General features: G+C 42.1%; 1 protein-coding gene across 1 annotated transcript; it reads right to left on the bottom strand.

Annotated features, from left to right (window-relative positions):
• Positions 1-6,836: 6,836 nt before the first annotated feature.
• On the bottom strand, positions 6,837-25,869 carry LOC115104624 (solute carrier family 22 member 4-like). Its single transcript, XM_029625981.2, has 10 exons — positions 25,115-25,869; positions 18,357-18,460; positions 18,100-18,254; positions 17,844-18,015; positions 17,546-17,672; positions 7,936-8,036; positions 7,607-7,821; positions 7,338-7,520; positions 7,064-7,199; positions 6,837-6,972 (listed from the first exon to the last, which is right to left on the bottom strand). Exons 1-10 carry the CDS (start codon positions 25,505-25,507, stop codon positions 6,903-6,905), a joined length of 1,656 nt encoding a protein of 551 aa, XP_029481841.1. The 5' UTR covers positions 25,508-25,869; the 3' UTR covers positions 6,837-6,902.
• Between the last annotated feature and the right edge of the window lie 295 nt (positions 25,870-26,164).

The raw sequence follows: 26,164 nt of genomic DNA, 5'->3' as shown, positions 1-26,164 counted from the left end.
CGCTTTGCCTGTTTGATAGTTCGTCGGAGGGCATAGCGGGATTTGTTATAAGCTTCTGTCCTAGTCTTTAGCTCAGTGCGGATGCTGCCTGTAATCCATGGCTTCTGGTTGGGGTATGTACGTACGGTCACTGTGGGGATGACGTCATCGAAGCCAATGACAGATGTGGTGTACTCCTCAATGCCATTGGAGGAATCCTGGAACATATTCCAGTTTGTGCTTGCAAAACAGTCCTGTATCTGATCACTTTTTTATTAATCTAGTCACTGGTGCTTCCTGCTTTAATGCTTTGCTTGTAAGCAGGAATCAGGAGGATGAAATTATGGTCAGATTTGCTAAATGGAGGGAAAGGCAGAGCTTTGTATGCATCTCTGTGTGTGGAGTATAGGTGGTCCAGAGTTATTTTCCCTCTGGTTGCACATTTAACATGCTGATAGAAATTTGGCAAAGCTGATTTAAGTTTCTCATTCAATGCTATCTTAGTGCCAGCCTCTGAATGCGGTGGTATGTAAACAGCTACAAAGAATATAGATGAAAACTCTCTCGGTAGGTAACGGGGTCTGTAGCTTATCATGAGGAACTTTACCTCAGACGAGCAATAGCTTGAGACTTCCTTAGATATCGTGCACCAGCTGTTGTTTACAAAAATACAAAGACCGCCGCCCCTTGTCTTACCAGACGCCGCTGTTCTATCCTGCCGGTACATCGTAAGATGTTACAGTTTTTAATGTCCTGTTGGTAGTTTATTCTTCCCAATAATTTGTCCATTTTATTGTCCAAAGATTGCATGTTTGCTAGCAGAATTGAGGGGAGTGGGGGTTTATTCAATTGCCCTCCGGCCTCTCTTTCTCCGCCTCCTCTTCACACAGATCACTGGGGTCGGGGCCTGTTCCCGAGGGAGCCGTATATCCTCCGCCTCGGGCTCGTCGGAGTCATGAAATAAGAAAAAGGATTCTACAAGTCCGTGGTGAGTAATCGCAGTCCTGAGTTATTTTAGGTCACAAGAGGTGGTAGCGGCAATATTATGTACAAAAATAGTAAAGAAATAAGTTACAAACAATGCATATAAACAAACAAAAAAACACAATCGGTTGGGGGGTGTGTAAAATGTCTGCCTTCTGCTCCGGTGCCATTTTACAGTGCCCATTCAGAGGGTGAGTGGGGTTTGGTAGTTGTTGCCAGCCACACCAATTTGAGTGTGTCAAGAACTGCAACACTGCTGGGTTTTTCAAGCTCAACAGTTGCCTGTGTGTGTCAAGAATGGTCCACTACCCAAAGGACATCCAGTCAACCACAACAGTCAGAAGCAATGGAGTCAACATGGGCCAGCATCTCTGTGGAACGCTTTCGACACATTGTAGTCCATACCCCAACAAACTGAGGCTGCGTTGAGGGCAAAAGGGGGTGCAACTCAATAGTAGGAAGATTTTCCTAGTGTTTTGTACACTCAGTATATATGAACAATGACATATGAGATATACAGTACAGTGTCTTGTGGGAAGTAACAACGTGTGTCAGTTAAAATCTTTGTTCTTTTTCTACAATGCGATTGTTACTTGTATTTGCAGTTTTCTTCTTACTTCCGAACCTATTGCAAAATGAGAGGCGTATAAGTGCAGCACATTATACAACATACAGTGGGGAGAACAAGTATTTGATGCACTGCCGATTTTGCAGGTTTTCCCACATACAAAGCATGTAGAGGTCTCTAATTTTTATCACATGTACACTTCAACTGTGAGAGACAGAATCGAAGAAAAAAAATCCAGAAAATCACATTGTATGATTTTTAAGTAATTAATTTGCATGACATAAGTATTTGATCACCTACCAACCAGTAAGAATTCTGGCTCTCACAGACCTGATAGTTTTTCTTTAAGAAGCCCTCCTGTTCTCCACTCATTACCTGTATTAACTGCACCTGTTTGATGTCCACACACTCAATTAAACAGACTCCAACCTCTCCACAATGGTCAAGACCAGAGAGCTGTGTAAGGACATCAGGGATAAAATTGTAGACCTGCACAAGGCTGGGATGGGCTACAGGGCAATAGGCTTGGTGAGAAGGCAACAACTGTTGGCGCAATTATTAGAAAATGGAAGAAGTTCAAGATGATGGTCAATCACCCTCGGTCTGGGGTTCCATGCAAGATCTCACCTCGTGGGGCACCAATGATCATGAGGAAGGTGAGGGATCAGCCCAGAACTACACGGCAGGACCTGGTCAATGACCTGAAGAGAGCTGGGACAACAGTCTCAAAGAAAACCATTAGTAACACACTACGCCGTCATGGATTAAAATCCTGCAATGCACGCAAGGTCCCCCTGCTCAAGCCAGCGCATGTCCAGGCCGTCTGAAGTTTGCCAATGACCATCTGGATGATCCAGAGGAGGAATGGGAGAAGGTCATGTGGTCTGATGAGACAAAAATAGAGCTTTTTGGTCTAAGCTCCACTCGCCGTGTTTGGAGGAAGAAGAAGGATGAGTACAACCCTAAGAACACCATCCCAACCGTGAAGCATGGAGGTGGAAACATCATTCTTTGGGGATGCTTTTCTGCAAAGGGGACAGGACGACTGCACCGTATTGAGGGGAGGATGGATGGGGCCATGTATCGCGAGATCTTGGTCAACAACCTCCTTCCTTCAGTAAGAGCATTGAAGATGGGTCGTGGCTGGGTCTTCCAGCATGACAACGACCCGATACACACAGCCAGAGCAACTAAGGAGTGGCTCCGAAAGAACCATCTCAAGGTCCTGGAGTGGCCTAGCCAGTCTCCAGAACTGAACCCAATAGAAAATCTTTGGAGGGAGCTGAATGTCCGTATTGCCCAGCGGCAGCCCCGAAACCTGAAGGATCTGGAGAAAGTCTGTATGGAGGAGTGGGCCAAAATCCCTGCTGCAGTGTGTGCAAACCTGGTCAAGAACTACTGGAAACGTATGATCTCTGTAATTGCAAACAAAGGTTTCTGTACCAAATATTAAGTTCTGCTTTTCGGATGTATCAATATACTTATGTCATGCAATAAAATGCAAATTAATTACTTAAAAATCATACAATGTGATTTTCTGGATTTTTGTTTTAGATTCCGTCTCTCACAGTTGAAGTGTACCAATGATAAAAATTACAGACCTCTACATGCTTTGTAAGTGGGAAAACCTGCAAAATCGTCAGTGTATCAAATACTTGTTCTCCCCACTGTATACTTGCAACCTACTACTCGTACTACTGCTATTATAATTCTAATGCTATTCCTCATGATAATTGCTGTAATTATGATACTAATAAACATCGTTGTTTTCATTATTGTTGCTATTATCATTATGCCATCATAAGAACAAGCTATGAAACGTTACCATACGCTATTAACTATTATAACACCTATGAAATACATGAATTACCCTCTAAGCTTCTGCATCTGTGGTATTGTCTCAGGGAGAACCTTTCCAAAACTCTCTGATAGAACGAAACAACGTAGGCTGGATAACACAGCCAGACTCCCAATCAAAACATATGGCAGGTACTTGTAATAATTACCTGGTAAAAGAGGGCAAGATTATATAGATACACTTTATTAACAGTCCAATGTTGACTGTGTATCCCCTAGACTAGAGATGACATTTTAACATTACCTGCTGGGATAATCTGGATGAAGAGATTAACAGAATCGCCAAGAAACAGAGTGGATGATTGGCAGAATCTTCGATAGCAAAATTTCAGCAGTAACATAGCGATTATATAGGCTGGCACTTCTACAGCTGCAGACAGGAAGAAGTTGATATAGGAATTCCCATGCAGGTTATTGGTATTGAATAGCAGTGCCTAGTAGGCCACGATGATGATATCTAGAAAAATCCTCTGCCCTCAAATGATTCATACACTTTACCAAGGACCCAAACAAAATACTGAGCATTAGTCATCTCAATAGGATCTAATTGATATCTAAGTAACCTGCAACAATCTTTATGCATAGAATTCAATACAATCTGCTCTACGAAAAACAAATATGATCATAAAAGTGCATATTTCAATTCAAATAAGAATGATTGTCATTTAACTTAAATACATGACGTAACCTCAACACCACACAGGAAAAGTGTTCAATTCAAAACTAATTGTATTTGTCACAACAGGTGTGGACTAACAGTGAAATACTTTGACGGGCCCTCCCCAACAATGCAGAGAGAAAGAAAATAGAGCAATAGAAAAGTAAAACACAAAAAGGAGTAACAATATATGCCATGTACCAGACGATTATATCCAATAGAAACACAATGAGTAAGGTTAACTTGGCTATATATACTGAACAAAAATCTAAATGCAACATGCAACAATTTCAAAGATTTTACTGAGTTCATATATGGAAATAAATTAATGAGGCCCTAATCTATGGATTTCACATGACTGGGAATACAGATATGCACCTCCTGGTCACAGATAACTTTAAAAAAGGGAGGTGCGGGTATCAGAAAACCAGTCAGTATGTGGTGTGACCACCATTTGCCTAATGCAGCTCGACACATCTCCTTCACATAGAGTTGATCAAGCTGTTGATTGTGTGTAATGTTGTCCCACTCCTCTTCAATGGCTGTGCGAAATTCCTGGATATTGGCAGGAACTGGAACACGCTATTGTACACATCGATCCAGAGCAAGCCAAACATGCTCAATGGGTGACATGTCTGGTGAGTATGCAGGCCAGAAAAGGACTGGGACACTTTCAGCTTTCAGGAATTGTGTACAGATCCTTGAAACATGTGGCCGTGCATTATCATGCTGAAACCCGAGGTGATGGCGGCGGATGAATGGCACGACAATGGGCCTCAGGATCTTGTCATGGTATCTCTGTGCCATCGATAAAATGCAATCGTGTTTGTTGTCCGTACAGTAGCTTATGCCTGCACATACCATAACCCTACCATGGAGCACTTTGTTCACAACGTTTACATCAGCAAACCGGTCGCCCAGGCGACACCATACACTTGGTCTGTGGTTGTGAGGCTGGTTGGACGTACTGCCAAATTCTCTAAAACAACATTGGAGGAGGCTAATGGTAGAGAATACAATATAAAAGTATTTAGCAACAGCTCTGGTGGACGTTCCTGCAGTCAGCATGACAATTGTATGCTCCCTCAAAACTTGAGACATCTGTGGCATTGTGTTGTGTGACAAAACGGCACATTTTTAGAGTGGCCTGTTATTACAAGGTGCACCTGTGTAATTATCATGCTGTTTAATCAGCATGTTGATATGACACACCTGTCATGTGGATGGATTATCTTGGCAAAAGAGAACTGCTCACTAACCGGGATGTAAACAGATTTGTGTATACAATTTGATAGAAATAAGCTTTTTGTGCATATGGAACATTTCTGCAGTATACAGTGCATTCAGAAAGTATTCACTTTTCTTCACATTTTGTTACATTACAGCCTTACTATAAAATGGATTAAATGCATTTTGTTCCTAGTCAATCTACACACAATATTCCATAATGGGACATTTTTGCTAATTTATATAAAATAAAATAAACTGAAATACCTTATTACATACATATTTAGACCCTTTGCTATGAGACTTTAAATTGAGCTCAGATGCATCCTGTTTCTATTGATCATCCTTGTGATGTTTCTGTAACTTGATTGGAGTCCACCTGTGGTAAATTCAATTGATTGGACATGATTTGGAAAGTCACATACCTGTCTATATAAGGTCCCTCAGTTGACAGTGCATGTCAGAGCAAAAACCAAGCCATGAGGTCGAAGGAACTGTCCATATAGCTTGGAACCACCAAGACTTCCTAGAGCTGGCCGCCTGGCAAAACTTAGCAACCAGGAAAGAAGGGCCTTGGTCAAGGAGGTGACCAAGAACCTGATGGCCACTCTGACAGAGCTCCAGTTCAATCATCTCTACAGAATTCCACAAATCAGGCTTTAATGGTAGAGTGGCTAGAGGGAAGCCACTCCTCAGTAAAAGGCACATGACAGCCCACTTGGAGTTTGCCAAAAGGCACCTAAAGAACTCTCAGACCAAACAAGATTCTCTGGTCTGATGAAACCAAGATTGAGCTCTTTGGCCTGAATGCCAAAAGTCACGTCTGGAGGATACCTGGCACCATTCCTACGGTGAAGCATAGTGGTGGCACCATCATGTTGTGGGGATGTTTTTCAGCGGCCGGGACTGGAAGACTAGTCAGGATTAAAGGGAAAGATGAACAGAGTAAATTACAGACAGATTCTGGATGATAACCTTTGCCAGAGCGCTCAGGACCTCAGACTGGGGCGAAGGTTCACCTTCCAACAGGACAATGACCCTAAGCACACAGCCAAGATAACGCAGGAGTGACTTCTGGACAAGTCTCGGAATGACCTTGAGTGGCCCAGCCAGAGCTCGGATTTGAACATGATCGAACATCCCTGGAGAGACCTGAAAATAGCCGTGCAGCGACGCTCAACCTGACAGATCTTGAGAGGATCTGCAGAGAAGAATGGGAGAAACTCCCCAAATACAGGTGTGCCAAGATTGTAGTATCATACCCAAGAAGACTCACGGCTGTAATCGCTGCCAAAGGTGCTTCAACATAAAGGTTCTGAATACTTATGTAGATATCATATTTCAGTATATGTTGATATCTTTTTCAACAAAAAAAAAAACTGTTTTTGCTTTGTCATTATGGGGTGTTGTGTGTAGATTGATGAGAGAAAAAAAGCAATTTAATCAATTTTAGAATAAGGCTGTAATGTAGCAAAATTTGGAAAAGTCAAGGGGTCTGAATACTTTCCGAAGGCACTGTACAATTTCATAAAGTAAAAGATGGCTAATAATTTCAAACCAGAATACTGTTTTGTAGTTTTAATACACATCCAAGAGAAAACAATTGTATTGTAGAACAAGATTCACAATTTAGACTCCTTCCCGAAACTCAGATTTGCTATCAATGTTTTTGGTATCTTGGTCTGTGTTGCATCGACACCTGTAGAACAGACAAAAACACGTATTTGAAACAATTCTTCATTCATATTTTATACAGATGGACATAAAGAAGGACGGACAGTCAAACATACCCTTTGATTTGTTGCATCTGTGAGATGGTTTCTGGCAACACCCTCCCGTATGTCTCAGGTAAACTGAAGCAGCACAGACCCCCACATATTGCCAGGCTACCAATAACTATGTATGGGAGGTACTTGTAGTAATTTCCTGCAAATAACAAAATCAATACGTTTTCAGTACCAAGGGAGGGGTCTGAATATCAGCAAAGCAAATTCACAGTGAGAGACATTGTCAATCTTGTTCATCTCCACTGATCAAAGAAAGGGACCATGAGTCAGGTTTTACCGAGGTAGATGATGAAGGGGGAGAGGATGGTGACTGTGCGTGCTGCCATGGAGCACGTCCCCATAGCCATGTTCCTACCCACGGTGGGGAAGAGCTCCGACGTGACGGCGTACACCACACAGAATGCTGCGGTGATGGCAAACTTCCCCACCATCTCCAGAAAGATTGCCACTCCTGGGAGATCTGAAACATAGAGAGACAGCCAGGTGTAAACTGGGTGATAAATATCTGTAAATGAGACTCCCTCTGAGACTGTCAATTAATTTTACCTGTTGGGACCATGTTAATGAAGAGAATAACAGTGCCACCTAGGAAGAGAGTGGAGGACTGGCATAAGTGTCTGGAACAGTATCTGAGAAGCACCAGGGCGATGAAATAGGCGGGCACTTCTACAACTCCAGACAGGAAGCAGTTGATATAGGGATTTCCATTGAGGTTGTTTGTGTTCAAAATTAGGGCAAAGTAACCACAGGAGATTATCATCCTGCAGAGAAGGGAAATCAAAGATACAGAGCCCATTGAGCATGATGAACAGGCACAAACAAAGTCATATTCAGAGCCATTGATATTGCGTAGGACTTCAGCTGCTAGGACTTACCACAGAAGGGAACACAGAACTGTGATTGAGAGCATGTTGCTATTCCTCATGACATCCAGAATGTTGTGTTTCATGTCCTTCATGGCCAGAGCATCTTCTACCTGGTGATATGTGGGTAAGTCATCATCAGGATACATCATTTTAAAAAGCTAAATGCATAATGGTTGACATTTGTTAAGAGTAAATTCATACCCAGCCATCCCCTGTGTCTCAAGATGTCTTGAGTCATCTTAAAACACATTTCTAAGACTTGTCTTGAGACATGGACTGTGTCTCATTACACACCATGACATTTTGTGCCATGTCGTCACGAAGACATGCAAAGCGCTTGACAACATTTTAACACACACACACACACACACACACACACACACACACACACACACACACACACACACACACACACAGTTGAAGTCGGAAGTTTACATACACTTTAGCCAAATACATTAAAAATGATTTGTTTTAGGTCAGTTAGGATCACCACATTATTTTAAGAATGTGAAATGTCAGAATAATAGTAGAGAGAATGATTTGTTTATTATTTTACTTTTATTTATTTCATCACATTCCCAGTGGGTCAGAAGTTTACAAACACTCAATTAGTATTTGGTAGCATTGCCTTTACATTTTTTAATTTGGGTAAAAGATTTTGGGTAGCCTTCCACATGCTTCCCACAATATTGGCCCATTCCTCCTGACAGAGCTGGTGTCACTGAGGCAGGTTTGTAGGCCTCCTTGCTCGCACACACTTTTTCAGTTCTGCCCAAAAATGTTCAATAGGATTGAGGTCAGGGCTTTGTGTTGGCCACTCCAATACCTTGACTTTGTTGTCCTTAAGCCATTTTGCCACAACTTTGGAAGCATGCTTGGGGTCATTGTCCATTTGGAAGACCCATTTGCGAACAAGCTTTAACTGATGTCTCGTGACGTTGCTTCAATATATCCACATAATTTCCCCTTCCTCATGATGCCATCTATTTTGTGAAGTGCACCAGTCCCTCCTGCAGCAAAGCACCCCTCAACATGATGCTGCCACCCCTGTGCTTCACGGTTTGGATGGTGTTCTTCGGCTTGCAAGCCTTCCCCTTTTTCCTGCAAACATAACGATGGTCATTATAGCCAAACAATAGTCTGGCTTTTTGATGGTGGTTATAGAGCAGTGGCTTCTTCTTTGCTGAGCGGCCTTTCAGGTAATGTCGATATAGGACTCGCTTTACTGTGGATATAGATCATTTTGTGCCTGTTTCCTCCAGCATCTTCACAGGGTTCTTTGCTGTTGTTCTGGGATTGATTTACACTTTTCGCACCAAAGTACGTTCATCTCTTGGAGACAGAACACATCCCATGGTGTTTATACTTGCGTACTATTGTTTGTACAGATGAACGTGGTACCTTCAGGCATTTAAAAATAGCTCCCAATGATGAACCAGACTTGTGCAGGTCTACAATCTTTTTCTGAGGTCTTGGCTGATTTCTTTTGATTTTCCCATGATGTCAAGCAAAGAGGCACTGAGTTTGAAGGTAGGTCTTGAAATGCATCCACAGGTCCACCCCCAATTGACTCAAATTATGTCAATTAGCCTATCAGAAGCTTCTAAAGCCATCGCATAATTTTCTGGAATTTTCTAAGCTTTTTAAAGGTACAGTCAACTTAGTGTATGCAAACTTCTGACCCACTGGAATTGTGATAGAGTGAATCATAAGAGAAATAATCTGTCTGTAAATAATTGTTGGAAAAAATACTTGTGTCAAAGTAGATGTCTTATCCGACTTGCCAAAACTATAGTTTGTTAACAAGAAATGTGTGGAGTGGTATATATATATATATACACTGAGTGTCGAAACATTAGATGCTTCTTCCTAATATTGAGTTGCACCCCCTTTTGCCCTCAGAATAGCCTCAATTCGTCGGGGTATGGACTCTTCAAGGGGTCGAAAGCGTTCCCCCGGGATGTTGACTCCAATGCGCCCCTGGTAAAAACACACTTTGTTTCCTTGCTGTTTAAGGTGAAGAAAACATTACTTTGAGAAGCTCCACAGGTCATTAGAGGTGGTGTGTTAAACCAATGACAAATAGTATCAGATCCCCAAATGGGTACATGTATATGCTTACATTTGCCCGCGGGCCAGGTACTGTAGCTTATAGGCCTAGTTCTATGCGTCTGTGTTTCTCAACATTGACAGGAACGCTCCAAACAAAGACAATGACTAAATTGACAGAACTCGTAAATGGAATTAAATAAACTCAAAACTTTCTCACAATTGTAGCATAGTTTGTGCACTCTGCAAACTATGTGTCCACTCCGACAATGAGAACAGGAAGACTGGAATAATAATATTGAACACATTAAAGCTAAACCGTAACCAAAGAAATAAACATTGTAGACTAGAAATGACATGAATTAACTGTGAATGTACTACTTAAACTGAAACTGATATATGTAATGGGGAATTGATAGACACTAACAATCAAATGCAAACAATTCACACAATGCAGTGAAACAATGAATGTGCACAGATTGGCGGGAGAGCGCACATTCTGGAGAGAGAAGTGCGTTGTGCATCTGGATGTATGGTCAATCTGACGTCTGCATTGGCCATGCTGCATTTAGGGTGATATGGCCTCATTAGAAGTCAGGGCAAGAATTGAAAATCAGAGGCAAGGTTGAATTATTGCTGTCCATCAATGATTCCCAACCAAATGTAATGGGCTTGAGCAATTTTTTACAAAACAATGGATATACAGTATGATTGTTTATTTTTTGACGTGAACTGAAGCGGCAACTATGACAGGAGAAGGCTTGAAGGGCCCAAGCAAGACTATACCTACAGGCCAAGTTTGGTAGGCACATGCCCTGAAGTTGAACTCATTCAAATGGAATAAATGTGAACCTTTTAATCCTTACTTGATCTCAACTTGCCCTGTGACAGAAGCTTGTTTTAACACCCTCACAGGAGATTGGCCCCAAGGAGGACCTTGATCAGCTGACGTTGAGTGCAGAAAATGGTTTGCAAATCCCCTATGTAGGGTATGTGCTGGCAGAGGTAAAGGTGGGGACCTTGGTGTTGAGGAACAGAGAAATTGTGATTTCAGGGAAATGAAATTCATAACCCTGGAAATCTACCCATATTAGGAATGAATGTCATTGGATTATGTTGGGATGCTCTGGTACCTCTCATTTGTCAAACAGAACCAACCATGGTGAACATTGTCCAAATGGGCCAGGACCCTGAGCACTGGGAGGAGCTACAAGAACGAGATCCCACCCTCAGACGTCGACACCCATATGTTGCCCAAGGGGCAAGACCTGCCGATGAAGAAAATAACTGGGAGACTGCAGCTGTGCGCCGCCTCCTATTGGAGAGGGCTAGTATAGAGCTCAAAAATGGGGTACTCACTCGTCAGGTTTTGGACCCAGAAAAGCATCAGTATGCAGCCAAATCCATGGGAGAAATGGCCATGTTGGAATGGCCAAGATGCACACAGAAAAGGAAAGGCCATTCGAGGTGGATGTAACATCTTAACCTGAACATGTGTGCAATAAAACTTTTCATAAATCCATAGAGGACCTGGTGAGTCTACCCCCTGAAAAATCTACCTGTGGAAAAGTGGGGAAGGATGCCCAGAGGAAGACTAAGCCGGTGTGCTCTGAAGGGAAATATGGTAAAATCCAAACCATGTCTTATCAATGGCTGATGCTATGGAACAGAGGAATGTACTCCAGAGCATGCCCCCGACGAGAGACCCCGGTGGAGAACCAGGGGCAGACCGATGTCCAATACCCCAGACGGTCACCAAGGAGGAACATGGGAAGACAACCCTCCCAACTCCAATAGTGAGAAAAATACATGGGCCTAAAGTAGTTGCAAAGTGCACCCGAGGACAGGCGGCGAAAAGTGGAGAGTCATGATATGACTAAATAAAATGTTTTGAATTCTACCAGGAAATGGCTTGCTCTCACTCTTTTTTTGTGTGTGGGCATTTTGTGTGATTTGTGTTTCTGTTGGGCAGAGGAAGAATGCGCTCGAAGTCAAACGAATGGGGGCAAGAAAGGGGAACCAATGAAAGATAACTGGGGTAGCAGTAGATATAAACGTTGACCAGCAGACGGCAAAGATTCCCTGTGTATGTGATGCTCGTCGTTTGATGTGACACAGACAGGGTGGCGAGAGTGGGGAAACAGAAGAGTCAATGTCTGTTCTCAAGTTGATTCTTAGCCTGACAAGGTGAAGTTAGGATATAAGTTATCCTATACGAGCGTATGTGCCAAATACATTCAGATGTTACAGGGGTCAAGCGTATGGGCATGTGGCAGCAGTGTGTTGTAGAAGGGAGGGTCTAAGGTGTGAGCAATGTGCAGAAGGGCATGAGACAAAGGAATGTGTAGTATTGGGGAAAGTAGTGGAATGTGTTAATTGTAGGGGTGCCCATGGACCTTGGGGATCAGAAATGTCTTGTGCAAGAGAGGCAGGTTGAGGTTTCCAGGGTTAGAGTAGAGCAGAAGTTGTCATATGCTGAGGCAGTGAAGAAAGTAGAGGAAGATGGGTTAAGGGGGAGGATCTCAGAAACTGGAAAAGGGGCGGAGCTCTGACCACATTGATGGAAAACACAGACTGGCGTAACAGGGACGTTCTCAGTTTAACTCTTTTCCATTGGACTGGATTTTAATGAACGGATTTCTCATTTTAATGAGTAGACTCTGGTTTATTCTAACCATATATTCAAAGTTAAATGTGTAGCATTGTACTGCACATCATTTATTTGTGCTACAGGCCTAACCCACTTGGGGTGTTTCTGGAATGGACAGAGCAGAAGGAAAACCATGAATGGATTTCCCCACCCCCTAAACTGAAGAAAGACCTTTTTTTTCTTTTTGTGGAATAAAATGTCACTTTCGGCCATTTGTGTGTGGCCTAAATTTGTACCTACCTCTGTTCCCCCCAACAATCTATACTGTTTGTTGAAGCTCTGCCTCCTTGTGTTTTTGGTCACTGATGTGGTTCCCAACTGGCCACTCTGAACCTGAATCTTTAGAGTCCTGGTGCGCAAACTTTCCACCAGGTGGCGGTTACTTTATGACACATTCACGGGTCACGACAGAGGAGTTTTGGTTCCTGACTCAAAGGGAATACCCTGCCGTCTCCTTCGTCGGCTCATACAGTATCTGTGTGAAGCTGGATTCAGTGCTCTCGTCTGCATTAAAACCAATTATCAATCCAGGTTGAATGTGACAGCAGAGATGAGGTGCGTACTGTCGACCACGCCCCCTGACTTTGAGAAGCTCCGACCCGACATGCATCAAACGCACCCATCTCATTAGTAGTGGTGAGATATGAGACATTATGTAAGACTAATTTGCAATTGACTCTCTTAGCCCCACATTAAAAGTATGTGATAGTGAGTTGAGAAGACAGAAATACTGTTTTTTCAATTGACTGCCATAGCCCCAAATAAAAAATGTAACTGAGTTAGTGTCTTAATGTCTTATTTCTAAGATGTCTTATATATTTAAGACATTTTTACATATCTAACCTTTACATTGACAGAGAGTCAATGCTGAGACCAAGGTCTCTATTCCAGATAAGCCCTGTATAGCACCGCAATACACATAAAAATACAATGTACACATTAAACTACACATTCATATACACAAAATACACGTAATTACACACAATACACAAAACACAATCATAAAAAAAACACATTCTTCAAGATAAAAGGTCCCCCAACAGCTTTCTGAAACACCCTAGAGCAGGGGTGTCAAAGTCAAATGGACGGAGGGCCAAATAAAAAAATCAGCTACAAGACGAGGGCCGGACTGTTCGAATGTTCATTGAAAATTTTTTAAATGACGCATATAGTCTAGTGAACCTAATTGAACCTACTGAAAACCTAACAAATATATTACAATATGATCAGATAAATAAAGCAATATTTTCTTATGGCTCTGTCAGTAATCTTTAATTTTCAACAGACACAAAAGACAAATTTCCTTTATATAAATATCCCCATAACATGAACATTAAATGAAAGAAACCGGTATTCAAGGCACCATCAGTAGACTATATTTTCTATTTTAGCAAAAGTGGGCTAAATTTACTTCAAAGAAAAAAACAATAATAGCAATTTTCTATCATCCACTCAACTGAAATATTTTTAAAATATAATTGGATTGAAATACAAAAAAATAAAGTGCAAAAATCTATTAATCAAAAACAACACTTTGTTTAAGGAGAAGTAACATGCAGTGAAAACAAATATTAAATTTTAACTTTTAAACTTGAACTGAGTAAAAACTCTAAATATGTGATTGCACAGTAATGTTCACTTGTTTGAGGTTGAGGGTGATACTTGGTGGTGTCCCATCTTTTCCACAAGTTCATCAATGTTCGGGGTAAGGCTCTGAGCTGAAGAAATCCTCAGAATTGAGTGGAGGTGTTCAGCAGTAAGTCGACTTCTGTGTGATGTTTTGTTCAGGTTCATCAAAGAAAACAGTTGTTCACACAGGTATGTGCTGCCAAACATAGACAACGTTTGAGCAGCCTGGATGCGCAGCTGGGGCATTGTGCCGGGAGGAACGGGCGAACTCCGCAGCACCCACTGCCGCATATTTTGCCCTCAGTGCATCATTGCATTGGAGGTCAATCAACTCCATTTGGAGGTTTGGTGGTGAGCTTTCCACGTCAACAGCAAATGGGTTACAGCAGTTCCAACCTGCTTTTTGTGCTTCAAAGTCAGCAAATCGAGCGTCGAAAGTCAGCGGCAAGCATACCTATTTTATCAGCCAACTGTGTGCTCGGGAACGCACTGGTAGAGAGCTTCTCTTTCATGGTCTGGCAGCTGGGAAAGTGGCTCAAATTTTCTTTCCGCATCTGCGTCTCCCACAGAGTCAGTTTGGTTTTAAATGCCTTCACTGTACTGTACATATCAGAGATGACACGATCCCGACCCTGCAGCTGCAAGTTTATTGCATTCAGATGACTCGTAATGTCACACAGAAAAGCCATTTCACACAGAAACATTTCGTCTCGGAGTTGTGTTGTGTCTTTCCCTTTGCTGTCCAAGAACAGACAAATCTCCTCACGAAGCTCGAAACATCTTTGAAGCACCTTTCCCTGGCTTAGCCATCGCACCTCTGTGTGATAAGGCAAATCACCATGCTCCGTTTCTAACTCCGTCAGAAATGCCTTGAACTGGCGGTGATTCAAACCTTTGGCTCTGATAAAGTTAACTGTGCGCGTGATGATGCTCATTACATGCTCCATTTTCAAGGCTTTACCGCACAACGCTTCCTGGTGTATGATACAATGATAAGCTGTCAGCTCACCTGTCGCATTTTCCTCTTGCATCTTTTTCCCGTATCTTCGCCACCAGTCCGCTCCTGTGTCCACACATCGCAGGTGCTCCGTCGGTTGTCAAACCCACAAGTTTTCCCAAGGCAGCTCCATCTCATTTACACATCTTGACACCTCTTCATACAAATCATGCCCCGTAGTTGTGCCATGCATAGGACGTAAAGCCAAAAACTCCTCTGTCACGCTTAGGTTGGAGTCCACTCCGCGGATGAAAATTGACAACTGGGCAATGTCAGAAATGTCGGTGCTCTCATCCACAGCCAAGGAATATGCAATAAAATCTTTTCCCTTTTTCACAAGCTGCTCTTTTAGATTGATGGACAACTGGTCTACTCTCTCGGCAATGGTGTTTCTGCTCAGACTCACATTTAAAAAGAGTTGCCTTTTTCTGGGCAAACTTCGTCACAAACTTTAATCATGCAGTTTTTGATGAAATCCCCTCCGTAAATGGCCGGGCTGATTTAGCGATCTCTTCTGCCAAAATAAAACTGGCCTTGACAGCAGCCTGGCCTTGTGATTTGGCTTTTTTGAACAGAGCCTGTCGAGATTTGAGGCCTCGTTTTAATTCCTCTGCCTTTTGTAGCCTTTGTTCCATGTCCATATTCTTGTTTTTGTCCGCGTGTTTCGTTTCATAATGTCGTCTCAGATTATACTCTTTCAGTACCGCCACACTTTCTCCACACAGAAGACACACAGGTTTTCCAGCTACCTTCGTGAACATATACTCCGACTCCCACCTTGTTTGAAACCCCCGGTTCTCAGTATCCACCTTCCGTTTTGCCATTTTTGATGGGTATCTGAAAGTTAATTTTACTGTGATGCTGACGACTGCTGTGCCAATAAATATTGAAATGAAGCAGCCTACTGCTCGGTGCGTCACCTTTGCATTGTGGGAAATGTAGTATTGGTGCGTGTAAAAGATCTGCGGGCTGCCGGCTTGCTGCGGGCCGGTTCTAATAATAAATCAAGATCATCCCAGGGGCCGTAAAAAACCTTCTTGCGGGCCGGATGTGGCCCGCGGGCCTTGACTCTGACATATGTGCCCTAGAGGCACCAATTCCTAAAACGTTTAAGAACGTTGGAGATCATTCCACACATGATTGTCACGTTCGTCATAATGATGAGACCAAGGCGCAGCGTGAGTAGAGTTCCACATAATTTTTCTAAACTGAAACTCACCTAACATAACATAACAACAAACAAACAACCAACCAACCAACCAACCAACCAACCAACCAACCGGAACTTGACGCTATACAAATAGTGCAGACAGGCAACTAAACATAGACAAGATCACACAACACAAATGAGGAAAATGGCTACCTAAATATGATCCCCAATCAGAGACAACGATAAACAGCTGTCTCTGATTGGGAACCATATCAGGCCAACATAGACATACAAAAACCCCTAGAAATACAAAATCTAGAGTACCCATCCTAGTCACACCCTGACCTAACCAAAATATATAGAAAAACAGAGATATCTAAGGTCAGGGCGTGACAATGATGCAATTTCTTTTACTAAGAGCAGATATACCAAACTCATTGGAAATCGAAGGGGGGTCTCCAGAGTTAGTCATCCCTGAGACCGGGTTTGGTATCCTGTACAGAACGTCTTTAAGTTAACAATGAAGAAAGTTAAGGCAGAAGTTTATGCAGGAGGGCTTTATCAACAAAAACAGTTGAATGCATGACACTCTATGAGACTTCAAAGAGGGCCAGCCAACATATCGCTCGTAATAAAGCGCAGTGCACTATGATACACTGCGTACAATGTCTTCAATACAGTGGCAGCTGCATTCATACGTCTCAAGACATGTCTTAGAGATGGTGATGAATGGGAAGGTTGCCCCTGCATTCTATCACCTGCATATCTCCGTTAGCACAGAGTCCACCATCTATCTCACGTTTGTTATTCTGCAGTGATTCACTGCATTGGTTAAAACGCATCAGAAACCTTAACTAGAGTATTCTGATGAATGACCTGGATTACGCCATAAAACAGGAAGGAATGCATTAGCCTCTCAAATGATTTACCATTGGTTGATCTACTTCATTCAGGTTATGTACTGCAGCAAAAACGGACTTTGACTTCAAATGGATTGGTACCTAAAATATATATTTGACATCAGATTCAAAGACATAAACACTTTTGTAATTCTTCTGTGGATGGTTTTTGTTACTCCATATCCATAGGAAGTTTATCTTATGAAATGACGTAAGCTAAACTGTAACTAAGTAAGGTAGCTCACCTCTGAGGGAGTGAAGATGACCTCTGGGGCTTCAACTCTGTTCCTCCTGGCAGCGTCTCTCAGTATGGCCTCAGCCTCCTCAACTCTTCCCTGAGAGAGCAGCCATCTGGGAGACTCTGGGATGACCCTATACCAATTCATACACAGTCATAAAAAACTAAACTGAAGCACTTTGTGCAGTCAGGCTAATGAAGTATGCAAGAAGTAATGCACCTTGCTGAAAGAAGAGGCCACAGATCATTGACTAAGTAGAAGGTTTTGCGGGAAATACATTTTTGTGGGGATAAATTGTGCTTACCACCATAGAGGGATGTATATGAGTCCAGAGCCTGCCATGGGCACCAGCAACCACCTCCACTCACGGATGAAGTATGCCACAGGTGACATTAACATGTAGCCAATCGCAGAGCTCAGGAAAACTCCGAGAGAGGAGAATACCACTCGAACTCCAGGGCTCAGTATTTCTGTCCCTAGGACCAGATATGCAAGTTCAGTAAATTGACCAAATGTACAAGAGATACTGTAGTTACAAGGAATGCGTATTTTCAACCTACCAAGAACATACGCTATGACATAGTTGGAGACTGATCCAGCACCAACAAAGAAGAACATAATACTGAATGCCTCCCAGTTTGGGGAGAATATTTGTGCGAATGTGGCCACAACCTGGATTATTATAGTAGTGAAGAGTGCTGGTTTTCTTCCAAACCTATTGATGAAAAAGAATGCAAGGTCACATCTCACATGATTCTCCATTAGCACTGAGGGTCACAGTATGAGAGTATACAGTATGACAGGATACAGTACTGACCTGTCGGACATCTGGCCAGAGATGAATGTTCCCACAAACGCACCAAAGTAGTTAATTGATGTGGTCAAAGGAACTTTGTACGCGTTATCACACACCACATCCCACTGCAAAATACACATATTTACACATTTACACAAATGTATTTTCTCTACCCTTTACAAAAAGTGAAACTGCAGTTACAGTACAGTAACTGTTATTCTGAATTCCAGTAACTGTTGTATGCTGTAACTGCAAAAATAATCACAGTAGAATTGCAAAATGATGACAAGACAACATAGTAACACATCAGTTAGTTTCTGGATGCAGTAATTGCAGTACAACTGCAACATACACTGCCTGTCACGTTGTATCAATGATTGGGAGACAGGCGCAGGAATTCGTAATAGGGGGGTTTAATAATCCACCCAAAATATACAACATGCCACGAAAAGGCACGGGACGAAGCCCAAAACAAACGCGTATACAAAAACACATCGAAGTAACCCAAACAGAAGAAGTAACCCAAACAGAAGAGCGAGGAAAAAACTCTAATAAATACACGGAACGAGACTCGCAATACACTACACAGGGCAGGCCCATAATAACAAGTGCACAATACATGCAGCACGAAAGCCGAAATAACAAAGCACAGGTACTCACAGACCAACGGACATGGGAACAATAACCGACAAGACAATGGTGAACAGAGGGCAGAGACATTTAATTACTAATCAGGGGAATTGGAATCAGGTGTGCGTAATGAGACAGTTCAGTGATGCCTAGACGCTGGTGACATAGACCTCCGGAACTGGTGCTTGAAATGAGCAGCAGTACCGGGGGAATCTGTGACAGTACCCCAGTACCCCCCCCCCCCCCCCAACACGCTGCAAGAGCAGCGGACGTCAACGGAATCGGGGACGATAACAGGGATGCGGTGCGGGTGACCACCGGCCTCGTGGTGACCACATGGTCATAGTGCGGGTCGGTCAGGGAGCTGATGGTGAAAATCCCTGGTCAGCGAAGTGTCCAGGATGTCCACCGCAGGAACCCAGCACCACTCCTCTGGGCCGTACCCCTCCCCTGACGCGCTGCACCAGCAGCGGGACGACACCTGCCTCGAGGACGACCACAGGAATGTGTGGCTGGTTGATCAGGGCCAGTTGCAGCTACTGAAGTTGCGTCGTTGGACGGGCCAGTTGCAGCTGCCGAAGTTGTGTCAGCATCAGAGGGCCAGTTGCAGCTGCCGAAGTTGCAGCGCCACCGGACGGATCAGTTGCAGCTGCCGAAATTGAGGCGGCGTCGGACGGGCCAGTTGCAGCTGCCGAAGTTGTGTCAGCATCAGAGGGCCAGTTGCAGCTGCCGAAGTTGTGTCAGCATCAGAGGGCCAGCTGCCGAAATTGAGGCGGCATCGGACGGGCCAGTTGCAGCAGTGTCGGACGGGCCAGTTGCAGCAGCGTCGGATGGGCCAGTTGCAGCTGCCGAAGTTGCGGCGGCTTCGGATGTGCCAGTTACAGCGGCCAAAGTTGCGTCAGATGGGCCAGTTCCAGCTGTCTCCATTTAGGGTCAGTTATTCTGTCACGTTGTATAAATGATTGGAGACAGGCGCAGGAATTCGTAATAGTTTTTTTGGGGGAAACTGACTAATTGACTTGAAAACGTTATAGTACGTTTATAACTTTATAAGTGACCTAACAGTTGTCATTAATGTGATATGGGTTAGATGGAATGATCTTTGCTCCTGAGTGGAGCAGCGGTCTAAGGCAGTGCCTCTCAGTGCTCGAGGCGTCACGACAGTCCCCATGGTTTGAATCCAGGCTGTAACACATCCGGCCGTTATTGGAAGTCCCATAGGGCGGCGTACAATTGGCCCAGCGCCATCCGGGTTTGGCCGGTGTAGGTCGTCATTGTAAGTAAGAATTTGTTCTTAACTCACTTGCCTAGTTAAATAAAAGTTACATTTAAAAAAAGGCCAGTGGCCACGAACAAAGGTGGCCTGAGGAAGAAGAGGAAGTCTGGGTACAAGCGTGGGGTGTATAGAGCCTTCATTTTTGTGGACCCCAGCGGAACAGTATCCCAAAGGTATGGAGTCAGGCTAAGGGAGTGCAGGAATCGTCCTGTTATCAAACTTCAGTTTTTTTGCCATATATGATTATAGCTTAACGCATTACTAATACTTGTTTTGTGTTTTTAATACTTGTTTTTATTTATTTTCAAGTCTTTTGTTATCACTCTCTTAGGAAGAGAAAGTCAAAAGCTCCAGCTGAAGTATCGGTGTAAACATACAAATCAACTGAGAATATGGTTTATTTTTTCAAAGTTTCGAAGTTTATATATAGTTGAACAGTATGGAGTTACTATTAAAAAAGGAGGGACTGTTGGGTTCTAGCTTGAAATTGAGTAATTATTGTTATCATACTATAATGTATTGATTACTTTTACTGAGTGAGACAAGGGGGAGTGCAGAACGTTTTAACTTCTGTCAAAACATGTTATTGTTAAATCTCATGGCTCCTAAGGAGGGAGGCAAAGGGCAACAGTCTGGTTTCAGTCACTGATAAGGTAGGACATTTGTAGAGTAGGGAGAGGTGAGGAATTCGGCCCGAGGTCAGGTCAGATGAAGAAGGAACAGTTCTATTTCACACACATACAGTATACCTCCACGCCCACGAAGGTTCTAGCATTAGGCAGGGCCATGACTACACTAGTGAGAGGAACCAATTAAGTTCTTGACTAGCAACATGTGTTGGCTGTCTAGATGTGCAAGGAGTTGACTCCGCCTAGTAGGAGGGTATAAATATATGTAATTGTGTAACCATGTCTTTGTCTTTGCAGCTGTATGGCCCAGTGGATGAATAAAGTTGGTTTGAGATTTTCCTAGTCGTCCGTTTGAGTTTTTACTCTGTTGGTTCAGAACCTAACAACGGATAATCAGTGCGAAAGTTACAGAAGTATAAATATCATACACTCCCACCAAATGCTAACATCCCCTGGTAATAGGATGGCATGTCTTGGGGGTATGATATTTGTGCCTCTGTAACTTTCTAATTCATCATTATTCACAATTTATTCATAATTATCCATAATCATGGTAGCATCCACATTAATGTAGAAGTGTTCAGAAACATATTCTACTCTTATTTACAATAAAAGTGACTCTGACACAACCAAAACGAACTGCAAATACCTCCAACAAGTGTGTAGAGTCATAAGCGGGATGTTGTCATTGTGTGCTAGGAACATTTCAAGCTGGTCTATGCTGGTCAGATGCTGGTCAAGCTGGTCTAGCTGGTCAAACTTCTCTGACCAGCATGGTCTAGCTGGTTTTGCTGGCCAACCAGAATGCTCTAGCTGGTTTTTGCTGGTGACCAGACTTTGTTGTGATTTTGCTGGCGACCAGCATTGGCTCTGTGTTTTGGACAAGCTAAAGCAAAACCAGCATCAAGTTTTGGTGTGCAGTTCAGAAACTATTTGTTATTTTTGAACGACTCTGTTTACTGACTCGAGAGTTGTGATACGTTTTTTTTCAGAGTGACTTGTTTATTTCTGTTGTTCGTTTGACCTGGCCGCAATGAATTTATGCAGCAGGATTTATAGATGCTCCTCATATTTAAGATACTATTAACATAGACCATCAAGCTATTTGATTATCTGATTTTCTATTTTAGGACACTTGGGGGTATCAGAAACAAATGTGTAAAATAATTTGACGAATCTTTAGAATCTGACTTTATTAGTCACTATTATTATCTCAATAAAAGTTATAGCACAATATACTGTATGTCAAATCAGGTAATGGCAAATGTGAGCCCGAAGGAAGTATGCTTTGGTATGATTTGCATCAGAAAGGTATTAGAAAGTTCAGGAAAACCTCAGGGATGATCATCAAACAATCTTGTGTAGCCCATGATCGTTTGTGGAGAATCAATTAATTTCCCTCAGTTATTCTATGCAGATTCATCACTCTCTCTTTAAACGAGTCCTCCACAGATTGTGTTGCGTCATATGAAACATGTTATTTCAAATCCATAATGCTGGAGTACAGAGCCAAATGAAACGTTTTAGCTTCACTGTCCAAATAAATACATTAGGGGAGTGTAACTACAATGTACTGTGCTGTAACAGTATTAGAGGTCACCCGATTATGATTTTTCAACGCTGATATTGATACCGATTATTGGAGGACCAAAAAAAGCTGATACCGATTTTTTAAATGTATTTGTAATAATGACAATTACAACAATACTGAATGAACACTTATTTTAATGTAACATAATACATCAATAAAATCCATTTAGCCTCAAATAAATAATGAAACATGTTCAATTTGGTTTAAATAATGCAAAAACAAAGTGTTGGAGAAGAAAGTAAAAGTGCAATATGTGCCATGTAAGAAAGCTAACGTTTCAGTTCCTTGCTCAGAACATGAGAACATATGAAAGCTGGTGGTTCCTTTTAACATGAGTTTTTAATATTCCCAGGTAAGAAGTTTTAGGTTGTAGTTATTATAGGAATTTTAGGACTATTTCTCTCTATACCATTTGTATTTCATTAACCTTTGACTATTGGATGTTCTTATAGGCACTTTAGTATTGCCAGTGTTAACAGTATAGCTTCCATCCCTCTCCTCGCTCCTACCTGGGCTCGAACCAGGAACACATCGACAACAGTCACCCTCGAAGCAGCGTTACCCATGCAGAGCAAGGGGAACAACCACTCCAAGTCTCAGAGCGAGTGATGTTTGAAACGCTATTAGCGCACACCCCGCTAACTAGCTAGCCATTTCACATCGGTTACACCAGCCTAATCTCGGGAGTTGATAGGCTTGAAGTCATAAACAGCGCAATGCTTGAAGCACAACGAAGAGCTGCTGGCAAAACGCACAAAAGTGCTGTTTGAATGAATGCTTACGAGCCTGCTGCTGCCTACCACCGCTCAGTCAGACTGCTCTATCAAATCATAGACTTAGTTATGAAATAATAACACACAGAAATACGAGCCTTAGGTCATTATAATGTGGTCGAATGTGGAAACTATCACCTCGAAAACAAGAGGTTTATTCTTTCAGTGAAATACGGAACCGTTCGGTATTTTATCTAACGGGTGGCATCCCTAAGACTAAATTTTCCTGTTACATTGCACAACCTTCAATGTTATGTCATAATTACGTAAAATTCTGCCAAATTAGGCCGGCCCAAACTGTTGCATATACACTGACTCTGCGTGCAATGAACGCAAGAGAAGTGACACAATTTCACCTGGTTAATATTGCCTGCTAACCTGGATTTCTTTTAGCTAAATATACAGGTTTAAAAATATATACTTCTGTGTATTGATTTTAAGAAAGGCATTGGTGTTTATGGTTAGGTACACGTTGGAGCAACGACAGACCTTTTTCGCGAATGCATCGATTATATGCAACGCAATATCATCAACCATGTGTAGTTATAACTAGTGATTATGATTGATTACGTTTAATGCTAGCTAGCAACTTACCGTGGCTTCTTACTGCATTCACGTAACAGGCGGGCTCCTCATGAGGCAGGTGGTTGGAGCGTTGGACTAGTTAACTGTAAGGTTGCAAGATTGAATCCCCCGAGCTGACAAGGTAAAAATCTGTAGTTCTGCCCCTGAACGAGGCAGTTAACCCACCTAGAGGCAGTTAACCCACGAGGCAGTTAACCCACTGTCATTGAAAATAAGAATGTGTTCTTAACTGACTTGCCTAGTTAAATAAAGTTTAAATAAAGGTGTAACATTTTTTTTATAATAATTCGGCCAAATCGGTGTCAAAAAATACCCATATCCGATTGTTATGAAAACTTGAAATCGGCCCTAATTAATCGGCCATTCCGATTAATCGGTCGACCTCTAAACAGTATTTCTGTTACATTTATTTGAAATACATATTTAAAATTACACTTGATCATTTTGTCATTGTATTTCACTGACCTGAACTACAATCCAATGTATTCTGAAACAAGATACTTTCGAGACCTGTAATATGTACTTGAAAATACAAAATCATTTTCTATACCATTTTTGTTGTTGTTGTGATTCACAATTTTGTGGCCCCTTTTCACCCTGCATTGGTATCAGAAGTCTGATGGCACTAGGATGTGAATGAGTCAATAATAATACCCAGTGTGCAATTGTACATTTTTACATTTTCATTTTGGTCACAGCAGAATGTCACCATGTCATTGGTTTTAGGTTAAAGAGTTGGATAGAAAAAAATACAATTCCCTGATGTTGATGATTTTTGCAAATCCAATCAGTTTTCCACATTGATACAACATCATCACATCGATTTTATTTGTTGAAATGACGTGTACCAGTTTTTAGCCCAGTGGGTCTTATGCAGTGTGACTAACAGTCAGTGCATTCAACTAAGGTTGTCATACAAGCACATTTCACAGTCATAGCAAATAAAATGTTTATTATTATTTTTTTTTACTGTTACTGAGAATGTTGCTGTAGTGAATGCGTGGCACTTGCAAATGTATTTTGTGTTTTTCGAAATGACAAAATACCTCAACATACCTGTATTTTATGTAAATACAATACTTTGCAAAAGTATATTGCATTTTGGTTGAATAAAAATGGAATTTAGAGTATCTTGTATTTGTATCAAGATACATTTTGATGTGTAGCTGCACCTTCCTGACTGTAACTGCAAATCTTTGTTTCTGTAAGCATTGGAAGTTTATCATACACACATTTTTTAGGTGCTTGGTAATAGTCAATCATGTTTGCAGTGATTTGCAATACATTTTTCTCACCTCCGTGACAAATGTTGACTGGTAGACGTCTTTGCTGTATTTCCAACCGTCCAAGCAACTCTCCAGCTCAATTTCACTCACGTTGACATCCACATTTGGAATGATATTCAGGCGAGAGTAGTTTTTAACCGTCTCCAGTTTGAGTCTTGAGCACGAGCTACGCTGTGACACACCATTCGTTGTCACCATGGGGATGGTCACATTTCTCCACATGTCACTGACATTATAATCCTCAGGAATAAAGCACTCATGTGGCGGGGTATCACCTACAAACACTATATAAATACCAGTAAATCCATTGGGCAGGATGCTGATGGCCAATGCCAAGAAGATTGTCCGCTGAAAGGGTCCCCATGTTCCCAAGAAAGCTGTAATTTCATCGTAATCTCTCATATTGGTGCTGTGTTCAGTTAACCTTTATTTATAGTCAAGAAACTTCTTTACTTAAAGCAAACTGCCTGAACCATATAGCTGCTCCGGAGGTTGTTGTAGTGTTGTTGGATAGCATCTGTCCCCATCTGACATCGACATTAAACATCAGAGCTCTCTCCTTTTATGGGCCATCCCCTCACTTGGAGGCATTAAGATAACATACAGTATTAACGCATCTTGAATTACTCCACTCCGTAGTGCTAATGTATTGGAAGGCCATTAAAAGTGAAGGATAATCATTACAATTCCCTCTCTGAACTGTGTTCAAGTGTGGTTCACAGAATCCTGGCCAACAGTGAATCAGAGGACAATACCTGTAACTAGATGGCTGTATGGTTATGCCTTTGAAGAATTGTTTTACACCCACGGTAATGGACTGAAATGACCAATTAGAATGTGCGGACTGGAGAAAAAGGAACTATGTGCTGGAGCTCAAATTTGTTAAACCTATAAAATATGAAAAACAGCAGGACTAACATATGTCACAAAGTACCGACTACACCACCTGGTGGAGGGTCAGAGCACCTTGACTCTTAATAACTTCAGGTTCATTTAGCAGTGACCAGTTGGGAACCACTGTAACCATAAAACACAAAGTGGCAAGATTCCAACAAAAAG

The sequence above is a fragment of the Oncorhynchus nerka genome, linkage group LG22 (genome assembly GCF_034236695.1).
Source record: "Oncorhynchus nerka isolate Pitt River linkage group LG22, Oner_Uvic_2.0, whole genome shotgun sequence".
NCBI lineage: Eukaryota > Metazoa > Chordata > Actinopteri > Salmoniformes > Salmonidae > Oncorhynchus > Oncorhynchus nerka.
This window is presented reverse-complemented; position numbering and strand designations above follow the sequence as displayed.